The sequence below is a fragment of the Ochotona princeps genome, chromosome 3, assembly GCF_030435755.1.
Source record: "Ochotona princeps isolate mOchPri1 chromosome 3, mOchPri1.hap1, whole genome shotgun sequence".
Taxonomy (NCBI): Eukaryota; Metazoa; Chordata; class Mammalia; order Lagomorpha; family Ochotonidae; genus Ochotona; species Ochotona princeps.
The window spans coordinates 61,169,584-61,185,113 of NC_080834.1; the positions used below are offsets into that span (position 1 = coordinate 61,169,584).

General features: G+C 39.5%; 2 protein-coding genes across 3 annotated transcripts in view; both read left to right on the forward strand.

Annotated features, from left to right (window-relative positions):
* Positions 1 to 1,846, forward strand: part of ZNF654 (zinc finger protein 654) — an 87,902-nt gene extending 86,056 nt beyond the window's left edge. For both annotated transcript variants that reach the window (XM_012930189.3, XM_058661771.1), the window contains one exon: positions 421 to 1,846. In XM_012930189.3, the coding sequence (XP_012785643.3) occupies positions 421 to 428 (8 nt within the window). In that variant the 3' untranslated portion in view covers positions 429 to 1,846. The remainder of the gene's footprint in view (positions 1 to 420) is intronic.
* A 2,108-nt stretch (positions 1,847 to 3,954) lies between these two features.
* On the forward strand, positions 3,955 to 12,068 carry C3H3orf38 (chromosome 3 C3orf38 homolog). The gene is made up of 4 exons (XM_058661330.1): positions 3,955 to 4,041; positions 6,276 to 6,669; positions 8,948 to 9,189; positions 11,156 to 12,068. The coding sequence occupies exons 1-4, from the start codon at positions 3,955 to 3,957 to the stop codon at positions 11,843 to 11,845; spliced, it is 1,413 nt and encodes a 470-aa protein (XP_058517313.1). The 3' UTR covers positions 11,846 to 12,068.
* The last annotated feature ends 3,462 nt before the right edge of the window (positions 12,069 to 15,530 follow it).

The window sequence follows — 15,530 nt, forward strand, 5'->3', positions numbered from 1 at the left end:
GGTATTCCTGCTTTATAGGTGGAGCAGTTGAAATTCACATGTTGAGTCACTTGCATTGGGATAGACCTGTGAATTGTGACAACCAGAAGTGAGCACAGTGTTTCACAGGCTGTTGATACTCTTTCCATTATGTCAGGATTTTTCTTAAAATCACATGCAATAAAAATTTTAGAAAAAGAATTTTGATGGGGATGTTTTTCATTTGTATGTCAGAATAAAAACCCAGCAAAGCTGAGTCCCTGTTAACAAAAGTATGAACAAAGCAAAAATTTTAAAACACACACACAAAGAAGGAAAGGAGAATTTGCATTTCTGCCAATCCCAAAACCTTAATGAGAAGTTCTAAATTAAATAGGAATGTGATAGATTACCGACTGAACATCTATAAGATGAGTTAACTGGGCATGTTTTGTTTTACAGGTGCCTGATAAGAAACGTTTCAGGAAGATCTGTCGATCAAGCAGTAGTGTGAAAAAAGCACTACAAGAAAATGCATCATCAGTTTGCTATTTCCCTGATGGCCTTAATTTTAGAGCGGTCTTGGATTACTAAAAATAAAAGACAAAGCACATTTTCAAGAATGAACTTGCAAAGGAGATGTGCTGGCTTAGACTCCAAAAACGGTTCTTATAAAACTCCCAAAGTACCAGTTATCCAGACAACCACATTTTTAAAAGTATATGATAAGATTAATGGCAGCATGTTCAGTTTTGCTTTTGTGAAAACATGTTCGTGGAACTACTCAGAAAGAAAGAAACATCTATGGCCTTACAGAAAGAGAGAAGAAACTCATTATCAGAAAAAGGGAGGGGAGCTGGTTGACAATAATAAACAATGTAAAGCAGTCTAAAACCGGGATTTGTTTTCTTTTCATGATTAATTAGTGTATGGCCTCCTGGTCAAACAGTTTGAGGAACCACTGCTGTTTAATTTATGGTGTATTCTAGAAACTGATATATGGATATAAAGTGATTTATTATATTTATTAAATAAGAGTACAGCTTGTTTCCAGATGGTTAGACAAGTCCAAGTTCAGTGAGTACCATGCCAGTGCTGGAAATTAAATTTTTAAAAAAGCTCATAATCATTAATAAGTTCTTGATTAGAATTTTCTACTTTCCACTTCAGTAATGCAAATTAGTTGTATTTAAAAGGCAGCAGTGTCAGTTACGTGGAGAAGTACTATCAGTAATTTTGGGGAGAGACAGGAGGAATCTAAGACTATTGTAGGTTACATAGTTGAAGCAAAACGTGCAAATTCTTCAATGTGAATAATGGTAAAAACACACTGGTATATTTGTACTTGTATATGTAGTATAGGACACTGCTTGATAATTCATAATAAGGTTCTTTAGACATTAATGTGAGTTATTTAAGCCTAGTCCTATAAAATAAAATGGCTTAAAATATAACAACTCAGTATCAGGTCAAGAATTCATTTTACTCAGTTGAGAGAATTTAAAATAAGCCATACTACTATGTTTTTTTTTCTTTTTAATTCTTTGGTTGGTCTAGAAAGTTTTTATATGTAAAAGTAAATATTTATTAAAATAATTGCACAGCAAGAACATAGTATAAGATGATTTTCCTTGGTGACCAGTAATTTTCCTAAGGACTTTAATTTAATACTCAATAAATTGCTAACCTAATATTTTTTAAAATACCGTCTCAGAAGTTTTCCTCTTGTCTGTTATTGAAAGATGGTTAAAGACCTCTTTATACTTAATTTTGTGTTAATAGAACAAAAATGCTTTTCAAAAATGGGCTTACCAGTAACATATCAGTGTCACCAAATTATTCTAGTTATGTTGGCTGGACAGTTTTGAATCAAGATAGATAAATATTGGACTGTACTATCTTAAATTTTAGGATATTTGAACTTTTTTTATATGAAGGTTTATTTATTTGTTATTGGAAAGTCAGATATACAGAAAAAAGGAGAGAAGAAGATCTGTGTGGTGATTCAGACCCCAAGTAGCCACAATGGCCAGAGCTAAGCTGATCTGAAGCCAGGATCCAGGAGCTTCTGGGGTCTCCCACGCGGGTGCAGGGTCACAAAGCTTTGGGCCATGTTCAGTTGCTTTTCTAGGCCACAAGCAGGGGGCTGGATGGGAAGCGGGGCTGCCAGGACAGGAATCTGTGCCCATATGGAGCCCGGTTGGTTCAAGGTGGGACTTTACCACTAGGTTACAATGCCGGGTCCAGGAACTTATTGAATGAAGTTAGTAGGGAAGTGTGGGACATTTCTTTCAGGGTAGCATCCAGACTTTATTATGATTTTCAGGTCTTGATAGATCAAATGATCTAAAATTTTATTTACCATGGGCATTCACTACTATGCAATGATGGTCATAAGTTCATTCCACTGACATATTTGTTTTTATTATGTTATTTAGCCTATATTAGGCTGTGAAATTTATATTTCAATAACAATCACATAATGAAATTTTTAAGTCAACTATGTTTTCCATACTTGATACTAAAAATGTAATAATTGAGTTCAATTTCAGTTCATTCTAAAACTACATCTTGTAATAAAAAAAAATCTGAAAAATGGTTCATCTGCAGAGTGCAATTTTTTTTAAACATTAAGTTCTGCTTTGTACATTTTCCAGGAGTTTAAAATAATATCCCTCACATTTCCAAGAAGTTACGATATAAATTCGTGCCCCAAAAAGGCATGAATTGTCATTTTGAAGTTCATGCTAAAATGTTTTATATATATTCCATTTGTTATATTGTCTTATAGGTTTCACTTTCACTTCTGTGTCACTAAAAGTGTTTCTCAAAGATGAACATCAAACGTTTATATACGTAACTAAATCAAGGAATATTTCATAAAATTCTATTTGACCACACCGTTCTAACCTTATTTATGTATTTAAATAATGGCTATTGAAAGAATGTGTATTTTATTATGACTCTGCTAAAATATAAACCCACATCATTTTACTTTTATGGGCTGCATAAACCTGCTACAGTTCTAACTGGGGATTCAGCAACTTTCTTCCTATTCCTTAGGTTCCTTTCCTGTTCTTTTCTACTTGTTTTTAGGATTTGTTTATCTTACAAGGACCACTTGTTAAATCTTTGCTTCAACGTTAAAAATGTCCTTCAAAACATTACTTTTTGCTGTGTGTTAGGTCAAAAAAGAGCAAATCTGAAGTTTTGCTGCTCAGATTACTGAGGAGATAAAGGGGACTGTGGATCAGGACACTGGTACTTTGGGCTTTAGCCATATTCCTTTTTTTAAAACCACAAATGATATAATGCATTGATAATATATACCATTGAACTGTGATTCTTTTCAAGTCACACTGAAGGTTCAACCATACTCTTCATGTTTGGTTTAATACTGTTGTATGAATGAAGAACCTACAAAGGGATGATAGTGTTTATTTTTTAATTTATTTGGTACTGTAAAACACCTTTTCCGAATGAGTAAATGCTGCATCTGTGGTCTGGGATTGTTAGACAATATTACAGATTCAGCAAGAAAGGCAATTTGTGCTTCCTTGTTGAACATTAAATTATTTTATCTTGCATTTTATAAGTACAAATTAAAACTGAGCCATTGAACTGCAATAATTCAACAATAGTGTCTCATTTCAAAAAGTTTTTTGTACTGTACATAGATTTGTTCAATAAAACAATGTCCTTGTTGGTAATGAAAGTGTTTTATATAGTATGTTATGAAAAAAGTTAGGATTATTTAAGGTATATAGTAAAGGAAACTTCTGTTATATCATGATAAAAGAATGGTGTTTCAGTTAACAGTACAATATTCAGTTTATCTTTTAAGAATAGACAAATCAAAGTATACAAAAATACAAAAGTATTTTGGGTATTAATTTCAATAAAAGTTGATAGAAGTTTAGATTATTTCAGGTAGGTGGTTTTATGGTGACATACTTTCGCAAACTTAGTAGGGTCAAATAAATGACAGAAATCTCCATGAGCAATACAGTAGATGAGCTGTCTGCCCTGGAAATCTTCAGAGAGGAAGTTTCTGGTGGAACCTTGGGGAAAAAAGGGGCTGAAGTAAATCACTGTAGGAGACTCCTGCACTACTTGCCATGACTTGCAATTGAAAAAAAAAGAGCAGGGGGTGGGGACTTGAAGTAGAAGGAATGTTGATGCAATCTGAAGGAGCACTGCAAAGAAAGGAGCAAGTGCTTTTTGTGTTAAGGTTATGCTTTAAAACTAAGTTACTGAGGCATTCTAGAGCTGAGCTCTACAATTCCCAAAGTCCAACCGATGTATTGGGATGTTACGACAAACTTAGTGGGTGTGGGTCATCTTCTAGTGTATTTGGCTCGCAGTTCTGCTGCCTAGAAAGGCCAAAGGGCATGGATCTGCCCCTCTGGTTGTGTCACAACATAATGCAAAAGCAGAACAGTCACAAGTATGGGGAGCCAGAGTAAGAGCAGGGAAGAGTCGGGTTCACTTTTTTTGTTAACTTCCTCTCGAGAACTCCATTAATGCTTCCTAGTGGTGGTACCCCAGGATTTAATCATCCAAGGTCCCATCATCTCATACGGTTACCATGAGGACCAGGTTTCCAGCACCTGAAGCTTTGGGGGCAAACCACAGCACATAGCATTTACTAATTTCAACAGGCAACTACTAGCGTGGCAAAAGTTTTGGCTGTATGTGAAGATTTAAGATGGAGTCGGTTCCATGTTAAATGAATTCAAGATAAAAAATGTGAGGTTCATGCCTTATTGGATACTGCACAGCAGAAGAAACAACTTCTGTTTACTAACTTACTGTGTATTATGTATGTTACCTCTTTTAAAAGGTAAATATATAAACACCTTTTCAACATCAAGACTTCAAAAGGTTAACTTGAAATCATAGGCGTGCCATTAAAAGCCAGTGTGTCCTAAAACCAGGGTTTTGATCTCCTGTGCGGCTTTTTTCTTACACTGTATAATCCAGGGCCATGCTCACCTGGGGTCAGCCATGTCAAAGGATTAAGTCTGATACAAACACACGTGGATGATGTCTTAAAATCTTCCACTAGCAGTGATACTTAAACTTTGGTTCCCTCAAGTAGAAGAATTAAGAATAACATGGAAACTTGTAAGAAAAAATTACTTGGAATAGGACTAATCTCTTACTGAGCAAGTTCTCCACGTGACTGTGATATAAGGCGAGGTTTGAAAACAAGTATCTGAAGCAACAGTCCTTCCTATTTTTCTAGAGGGTTCTATTTTTTCCTTAATTTCATAGAGCTTTCTCAAACTTCCTGGAAAATGTGCCCTGCTAACAGGAACTTAAAGCAGTACTACATGAATAGTTATTTGAATAGTAAGACCTAATATTCCAAACTGCAAGACATCCCCCCTCCCTCAAGAAGGGTTCAGTAGGTGGAACTTCACTAAAGCTTGGTTTAATGGAAACAGCCAAATTAGTGTGATTGGTTAGAGTGCACTCAAATTCCAGCATAGCACTTTTATAGTTACCACTAAGCAATCGAGTACATCTCACTGAACTCAGGACACCTGCTGTCAAGGTTACAAAAATTCAGTTTAGGGGTGGGCGCTGTGGCATATCACGTTATGCTGCTGCCTGCACATTGGCCCACAGTTCTTGTCCTGGCTGCTCACTTACAGTCCAGCTCTCTGCCTGTGGCCTGGGAAAACAGCAAAAGATGACCTAAGTGTTTGAGACCCTGCCAACCACATGGGAGAGCCTCATGAAGCTCCTGACTCTTGTCCGGCCCAGCCCTGGATAGAGATGGAAGCTCTCTATCCTCTCGGTAAACCCTTTCAAATAAACAAACTCTTTGAAATTTTGTTTAAAAAAATGTTTTAAGGTCCAAACACTTCATTGAGGATTGTGAATGGGTGGTGGAACTTAGAATTCACGTTGAGATTGAAGAAAACGCAAAGTCTGTGGCAGGGACCTTTCTCCTGCCGTGTCCTTCGAAAGCTTGTTTTAAAAATTCTTGAGCTGATCCTTTCCTGTAAAGATGTTTTGCTACAGATCTCTTCCTGTCATGGCTGGTTTCGATTTTGTATTTTTAAAGCTGTGCACCAGACAGAAAGAGCCAAGTGCCTCGGGCTGACTGGCTCACTCTCTGCGGTCTGGGCTGCGGGAACCCGAATCCCTCCCGGACGCCTGCAGAGTGGGGAGGAGCCTGCGCCCTCGGCCGGCCCCGCCGCATCCGGGGAGCTCCGCTAGCTTTTCACCCGCCTTCATCTGCCCAGCCTTCCAAGGCTCTGTTTAAAGGGAGATTCGTTCTTTGCTAATCTGCTTACTTGTGAAAGGTCGAAATTTTCCTTGTAAACGCGGCGATTCCCTTGGGTAGGATCCAAGAGCCCGCCCTCTGTCAGAGCCAGCCCGGAACCGCCAGTCAGGAGCACCGCGTTTCCTTGCTGGGGGGTGGTTACTTCCGCTCCCGGAGGTTTGGTGTACCCGAGGCCGGTCGGCGGCCGGCAAGGCACTTCCTGTGTCTGTTGCCAGGGCACGAGCCTGGTGGGGCCGTAGGGGCGACACTGTGGGTGTCGTCCTCTCCCCCCTCCCCGGGGGTCGAGATGTCGGGGCTCAGTGGCCAAGAAATGGAGGGCTGTCGTAACTTGCTCGGCCTGCTGGACAACGACGATATCCTGGCCCTGTGCGACACTGTCACCAACCGCCTGGTGCACCCCGAGAACCGCCAAGGTAGGAGAGGGGCCCGCCCTCAGCACTGGGCGCCCCGACGCCTCACCCCACACCCCGGGACCGTGGGTGCTGCAGCTTGTGTGGGCACCCCGAGAACCGCCAGGGTAGGAGAGGGGCCGCCCTCCGAGGGCACTGGGTGCCCCGCTGCCTCAACCCTGGACTGTGGGTGCTGCAGCTTGGGTGGGCACCCCGAAAACCGCCAGGGTGGGGCAGGGCCTCAAGGTGGGACAGGGCTGTCTCCCCAGCGCACTGGGCGCCCCGACGCCTCATCCCGGGCCGTGGGTGCTGCAGCTTGGTTGGACACCCCAGAACCGCCAAGGTAGGAGAGGGGCCGCCCTCCGAGGGCACTGGGCGCCCTGACGCCTCACCCCACACCCCGGGACTGTGGGTGCTGCAGCTTGGGTAGGCACCCCGAGGACGCCGCATCCTGAGTCTGTGGGTGCTGAAGCGTCCCGACAAGGGAGCCCGGACCCCGGGGCCAGCCCCGATTCAGGGCACCCCAAAGCGAGGTGGGGGAGCTGAAGTGGTTTCCAGGTTTCCTCCAGATCGATGTTGTGGGCTTGTGGGCGAACGCTTGTTGGGTCGGAGTGTCCGCCTACCCTCCTAGTCATTATTAGAATTTCGGGGAAGCCGGGGTGGTGTTCGTTTTCAGTTTCGATCAGGTGTGTTGTGTGGAGATCAGCTGTGGCCTGGGCTTTTCTTGCTTTCTTCTTTTGAACCTGAGGACCTGGGCGGTAGATAAAATAACCGTGTTTGTGTCAGTCTCCCGCGTAGAATATCTGCTGTTAGGAAAAGGCATATTGACTCTATGCCTTGTTTGGAGCCAGAGTTTTTCTAAGGTGATTATGTGTTTTAGGGGTGCATTGTGGTAGCACTCAAAGATGGTGACTGTTAAGCCTGTTGTAACAAGTGCACGTGAAAAGGAAAGAAGTCTGTTTCCTTTTTTGTGTCACAGTATTATTTTGATTTTCTGAGTTTTGCTTTAAAATGTGAAACATTTATATAGAAGTGAAGTCATATTTGAGTCAAGTATCTTCACGTGGTTCTGCTTTTCAAACTGTTTCTCTGCTTTTAGATGGAATTTACATTTCTCTACCATGTAAGAAATTCACAGCTTTGCATAATAAACATAGAAAATAGGATGAAATTTTAGAATTTGAGCGAAGTAGCTTTAGACAGAGAATTCTGAAACATTTCTGTGTTTCACATACTGGTCGCCTTATGGTAGTAATTACTGTGAATTTAGTTTTAATAAATAATGTTGTGGATTTCATTGACAGTGACTCTAGAAACCTCATTAGGGTTCTGCTCAACAATTCGGGCTTTTCACACTTGAACGTGCCTTTGGATACCTCAGCGATTATGTTAAAATGCAGGTCCTGATACTTTGGGGGAGGCCAGAAATTCTGCGTTTCTAGCACGGTCTGTACACCAAGTATATATATGAGAATATCCCACGTTTCAGTGTTTGTAAAAAGCACAGTATAAAGGCCAATAAGCAGAAAGAAACCTTATAGTAAATACATAAATTCAGTACACTGGTGGAAAATTAGAGCTGTACACTGTACATCAGCCTCATAAACTTTCCGTGAAGCAGTGAGTGTGGAGTGCTGCCTGTTGATGGGTTGACCTTACAGAACCTCTAGAAATGCCAGGCTTAGTGTTTTGTCAAGGGGTCCTTGCTTCTGTTGTGCAAGGGCAGAGAAGCAGGGGATTGATGAAGGGCTTCCGGTGAGGTGGCTGAGAGCAGGGGTGAATACCCTGAAGGAAGGGCAGCCCCACCCTTACTGCTTGTTTTAAGATTTTGAGCCCTGAGGTGTTCATGGAAGTTCATTTCTGTGTACTTCAAGTATGTGTTTTCAAATAGTGTGATTTGATGCCACATGAATACTCAGCTTCGATTATATGCAGCTTAAGGAGATTGAACTAAAATCTCTTGAAATCTAAAATACTGTCCAGTTGCTTATTTGTAGAGGTTCTTGGTCTAAACAAAAAATTTTTTTTCCTTAAAAGTTAATTCTTCAAAACAATGTACTCAAATTTTGCTGTTACTTGTGGGAAGTGAAAGGAGAGGACATGGTTTGAGGTAAGGGAAGTTAAAGCATGTAGGAATTTAAAAGAAAACAATCCACTTCCTGTTTTTTTTCTGAATAACCATTGGTTGCAAAAAAAATGCCATCGTAAGAGTTTATGGACATGATTTGATTATTTCTGTGACACTGGGCAAAATTTATTAGTGCCGCATGAATTTATTTTAATCTTTTCAATTTTCTCTTAGATGCCATTCGTGCAATATTAACATATAGTCAAAGCGTAGAAGAACTTCTGAAGCGTAAAAAAGTCCACCGAGATGTCATATTTAAATACTTGGCAACACAAGGAGTTATAATACCTCCAGCTACTGAAAAACATAATCTCATTCAGCATGCAAAAGATTACTGGGGCAACCAGTCACAGCTGAAATTGAAGGAAACGTCAGTACCGGTTAGAAAGACAGAGAACATCCAACTCTCTCAACAGGTAAAGTAGATGTTATATCTAAACTTTTGTTCTGTTTGAAATTCTGTGAATAACACTAGATCAATGGACACATGCTACAGTAATTTCAATTTCATCATTTTAAATTAATTACATATAATTTGCATTCTAAAGGGAGAAATAAATAGTTAGCAATTACAGTTCAAATAATTCTGTTATTTGATGAAAGCCAAAACGTGCCCACCATCAGCACATAGGACTGCTAACTACTTAGACAATGATTGCATTTTAATTTGCACCCTTAGTCCTTTAGCTTTATTTTATTTTTTTCAAATTTAAAAAAAGATTGCTGTAGGGCCTGGTGCGTTAACCTAGCAGCTTAAGTCCTCACCTTGAACGTGCTGGGATCCCATATGGACAGCGGTTCTGATCCCAGCAGCTCCACTTCCCATCCAGCTCCCTGCTTGTGGCCTGGGAAAGCAGTCAAGGATGTCCCAAAGCCTTAGTACCCTGCACCCACGTGGGAGACCTAGAAGCGGCTCATGGCTTTTGGCTTCAGGTCAGCTTATCTCCTACTGTTGAGGCCACTTGGGGAGTGAATCTTCGGCTGAAAGATCTTTCTCTCTGTGTATCTGACTTTCCAATTAAAAATATATATATATATATAGTAAATAATTTCTGCAGATAGTTCTGAGAAAGAAACAGACATTTTTTAATTATTTGTTTTTAGCTCCAGAAAAGTCCTGCGGTAGGTTTTTTTTTTTTTTTTTGGTCAACATTGGCTGTTCTGTTTCCCCATTGTACATTTTAGATATAGAGTATGAGCCTTTAGATGTTGCATGGATGAACCTCAAGATGCTAAATAACATGCCACACACTTTGAGTTAATGCAGCTGGAAAAGTCCTCTATAGAGATATTTTTACTTAATGAACTAAAAAGAACATTAACCTTTAAATCATACAAGTTTGATTTCAAGTAAAGGTCTGCCATATCAAAGCTGTATGAACTTGGGCATGTGCTTTTACCTTTTTGAGTCTTGTTTTTTTGATCTGTAAAATGGTCGCAATAATAACATATCACTTACTTGGCATTCACTTTACCGGGATATTCAGTTCAGGTGTTCAGTAAACGTTAAGATCTCCTACCAACTCACTAAGGTAATGTTTTCTGAAATACATATATACATACAGGGATGTGGCTGTCAGGCCTAGTTTTACAGTCACATTTCTTTTTACGAAAAGAGAATGGTTTAAAACAAAACCCAATCATGGGAAATGACCTTTCTGACTTAGAAGTTTTGTGTAAAGACAGTGAACATGCCTTATTACCAGCTTTGTCGGCACCGCTTATACAAAACACAATGCATCTACTTAAAGCAAACAGTTTGGGGCTGACGCTGTAGTGTGTAATGCTAACCTCTCTCTGTAGGTTTGGCATCGCATGGGTCTCAGCACAAGTCCCAGCTGCCCCACTACCAGGGCTCCATGTCCCATGCAGCCGCCTGCCAGTGTGCCTGGGAAAACAGTGAAAGCCTTTCCATGTGTTTCAACTGTTGTAGCCGTTTGGGGAGTGAGCCAGCAGATGGAAGGTTTCTTCTTCTCTCTGCGTGGTTCTGCCTTTCAAATAAAAATAACCCTTATAAAAAACGTGGGTAATTTGAAGTTTCTGACAGATGTACACCTGTGAAAACGCTACCACAATAAGACAAGACACTGTTGTAAATCACCATTGTTTGCTGATGTTGATATTTTGAGAGGCCTCGTTACGTTTGTTTAACTTTCTTACCTGAATTTTTACCTGTTTAAGGTGGAAATTCTAAAATGATTTTTTCCTTTTTGAAAAAAAGATTCTGTATGCATAATGAGTTCAGTAAGGTCACATTTAGTTCAATTTCCTCTGATATAATTGTTACATTAAAACAGCTCTGAAACAGTCTGGCTGAAAAAAATAAATATGAAAACTAAACCTTGTGTGTTTTTGGTGTTATTGTTTTTGTTGTTATTTCAGCAGGCAAAAGAAGATAAAAAAGCTGAAAAGATTGATTTCCGACGCCTAGGAGAAGAATTTTGTCACTGGTTCTTTGAACTTCTAAATTCTCAGAATCCCTTTCTGGGACCACCTCAAGATGAGTGGGGGCCACAGCACTTTTGGCATGATGTCAAGCTTAGGTTTTATTACAACACATCAGAACAAAACGTGATCGACTACCACGGAGCGGAAATGGTGAGCCTCCGTTTGCTGTCACTAGTGAAAGAAGAGTATCTGTTTCTGAGCCCCAACCTGGATTCGCGGGGACTCAAGTGCGCTTCCTCGCCGCACGGGCTAGTTATGGTTGGCGTCGCAGGGACTGTCCACCGAGGGAACTCCTGCTTGGGTATTTTCGAGCAGATATTTGGACTCATCCGTTGTCCTTTTGTGGAAAACACTTGGAAAATCAAATTTATCAACTTGAGAATTGTTGGAGAGAATTCCCTTGGTCCCGGATCATCACAAAAACCGGCAGTTACGTTTGAGCAGAGTGATCTAGAGGCCTTTTATAATACCATCACTGTATGTGGTACGACCGAAGTACAGGACGTACAAGTTAATGTAAAGCAGGCACTGGATAGTGGAGATGGCGACCAAGCTTTATGTGGTGGAAATGAGGCGTTGTTGGGCAAAAGAGAACTGAGTTTACCTGACTCTCTAACGCATTGATCACCGTGTGTCAGCCTAAAAAATTTATACATAAACTCTTCCAAAAACTCAGTCATGTCAAAGCGATTTCAGATGTGGAGATTGACATATTTTAGTTGGCAAACCTTTCTGGACTGCAGACTGGCGCATTACATGAATCCTTGGCTGTTTCTGAGTTACAGCAGATGTTAAGAGAGCCTAATACAGTTCATCAAATAAATCCCACTTTAGGTGTTGTAGCTAACTGTGTGCCTTAGAAACCAGGTAATAATTTCATTTTACTTAGTGACTATTCTAATGATAATACCTTGCTTGTAGGAAGGGATTCATCGTGTCCAAGGCTTCCCCTCAGAATGCTGCTCAATAACTCTTTCTTTACATATTTCAGGAAGCTTTTTCAGTTATCTGCTTTAGCACAAGCTAAATTTCTTAAATTTGGGGCAGTGATAAATGCTGTTCTCAAAGCAATGTTTGTTTTACCTATATTTCAGCTAACAGTTTTATAATGCATTTATTGTAACACCATATAAAGGAACTATACTGTTGAAATTTTAAAAGTGTGCCTCTTGCTTAACGTTTAAATGAATTACTGTTCCTCTTGATTGATCTGTGGGGTGACCAAAAAAATAAAAAATAAATTGAAAACACCTCACAAATTTATAATGTGAGTATGCACATCCACTCAATATCATGACAGAATTACAACTTTGTCACCTCTAATTCGTGCTGTTAGGTTTGGGTTATACAATTGATTTACCAGATTAACTTCACAATTTTTTTAAGTAAAAATTTTTCATCACACAGTAGCTATGTGCTGAAACTGTATGCAATTGATATTAGTTTTTATAAATATCACTTGGAAAAGAAATTCTGGAAAATGTTGGTATGGTATGCTTTCCATGTTAGTTTTTACATTTAACTCTGCTGCTGATCTTGGGGGATTGAGAAGACTCATCTTCTTCTTTTTTTTAATTCTGTGCCTCTTATGAGGAGAACAAATAAATATTTCCTGAAATAAGAAGTTAATAAAGGAGGGAATTCCCTTTTGTTTGTTCTAAGAATAATGTATCCTTTAGGTTTAATTTATACTTGTCTTGTTCACAGTTTTAGGTGAACCAAAAGAAAGCAAATTTTACTACACTTACACAATCAGCAAAACATAACTTGTTATAAAAATAGTTTGCAAAATAATAACTTCTTTCCTATTTTTATAAGGTACCTAAGTGACAAGCCCATCTACCCATCCTATATGTCTGCTCAGGTTTTAAAACTCAGGTTGTCTTTCTCTATTAAGCTTGATGTTTTATAATAGGTAAATATCCCAAGTAAAGTCTATAAAGAAAAAATATTCCTCTGTATGTGTGTGTGTGTGTGCGTGTGCGCGTGCGCGCTTGCTGCCACTGATGTTAAATGCTGTGGGAACATTACCATGGACACTCAGAATGGGCAAAAATGGCTTCCTGTTACCTTGTATTCCATTTGTAGATTTGTGTGAAGTCTTAAGTAAGGCTGCAGTCCTGCAGTCTCTGCTTGTGAGTGTTAATCAACCTTAAAAATTTGGAATCTTGGGCCTAGTATGGTAGCCTAGTGGCTGAAGTCCTTGCCTTACACGTGCCGAGATCCCATATTGGCACTGGTTCTAATCCCGGCAGCTCCACTTCCCATCCAGCTCCCTGCTTGTGGCCTGGGGGAGCAGTCGAGGATGGCCCAAAGCCTTGGGACCCTGCACCCGCGTGGGAGACCTGGAAGAGGTCCTGGCTGCTGGCTTTGGATTGGCTCAACTCTGGTCTTTGGGATCAGTCGGGCAGTGAATCCACAGATAGAAGATCTTTGTTTCTATCCTCCTCTCTTTATATATGACTTTCAAAATAATAATAAAATAAATCTTTAAAACATTTTTGGAATCTTGATAGATTAATTGAAGATTATAGCTTTGTTTTATTTCAGGTTAATCCCACTTCTGGGCGCACAGTAGAAGCTAATGCAAGTGTATGATGAATGAATAAGCAATAAGAAGCAAACAGGCTTAATACCATAGAAATGGCTTTTTTGTGTCTAAATGTTGACTCTTTCCATCTATGGTGGATTTTTGGTCACATAGTCTGTTTGAATTGTGTAAGTGGACACAGAAATTCTTAGGCCCCAAAATGACTGATACTGGGAAGAGAAGCACATTGATCTTGAAACCCCATGAGATCTCTCAGGCTACCTAGAACATAGTATAGAGAAGTATATGAAGAAATAATATTCAGAAGAAGATGACCTAGAGAAATTGAGATTTGTTCATAAAACTTGAAGCATGGCTGGAGGATTATACTGTGCTTCGCCACAATAACCTGTTTGTGTTAGGGACTCGGGTATTGGTCTCTTACTTTGTTACACCCAACTGATATTTGGAAAGTGTGGTCAGGTAATAAAGCTACAGTGCTTTATATGTAGTTTGTAACAATCGAGTAGTCAATCTCTAGGAAATTATGTGGACTTTATTTGCCATGTGCCAGTTTGCCATTACCTAAAAATAGGATATGCGTTGCTGCATTTTACTGGCATTAGGATATTTTATAATATCAAGCGTGTGTCTAAAGTAGCAAGTTATTGAAAAAAAGTCATCTCTAATTTACTTAAGGCAGATTGCAAAAGGAAACCTGAAAGCAAGCCAGAAAATTTTCCAGTTTTCAGGAATACCAATAAGAATTTATAATAGTGCTAGAGAAGGTTTTGTTTTGTTTTGGAAAGGCAGTTACAGAAAAGGGAGAGAGATCTTCCATCTGCTGGTTCACTTCCCAAAATGGCCACAGTAGCCACAGCTGTGCCAAGCCAAATCCAGAAGCTTCATCCAGGTCTCCCAGCTGGGTGGAAGGGACCCAAGCACTTTGGCCATCTTCTGCTTTTTCCCAGATAGACTGACAGTGAGTTGGATTGGAAGTGGAGCAGTTGAGACACACACCAGTGTTTCTTATGGGATGCTGGCATTACAGGCTGCAGCTTAATCCATTGTGTCACAATGCTGGCACCAAGAATAGGAGTTCAGGAACAGTGTTTGGTATTTGGAGCTAATGATAAAAAAAAAAATAGAGCTAATGATAAACACTATGGTTAAGCAAATTGACTTCAATGGCTAAATCGGTCACAAAAATGAAGGAAAATCATACTGTAATGTTTTTATTAGCTCCCTTAGACCTGTAACTTTTTTATCAAACATCTATCTTATTTGAAAGGCAGACCTTACAGAGACAAGGAGAGACACAGAAGAAAGACTTTTCAGTAGTTCTTAGGTTGAGTGGTGAGAGCTGGTTATCAACATTTTGAAAGAAAATGTAAGAGCTGTGTACTTTCCAAAAGAAAGCAATGTGGGCATAATGTATTAGAAAATTTCCATACGTGAGTTGGTGGGCCTCCCTAAAACACATCTTTGAGTCCTATAGACTTCCTTCTGCTGTGTTTTCAAAAACTGTTATGATGTTATATATACCCCTAGGCTGCTACTCTAATATATATATATATACTTTTATATAAATTTGTATTATAAAAATCTATTAGTAAAATTTAGTAACATTGCCTAAATTCCTTATTAAAACTAAATCTGAGTGAAAGAATAATCTCTAGGAAATCTCTTAGTTTACAATAGTTATTTGTAAATTATTTTAAAGAAGTTTTCTAATTGATGTGAGAGAGTGAGTCATACATCATTCAGTGGTTCACTCCA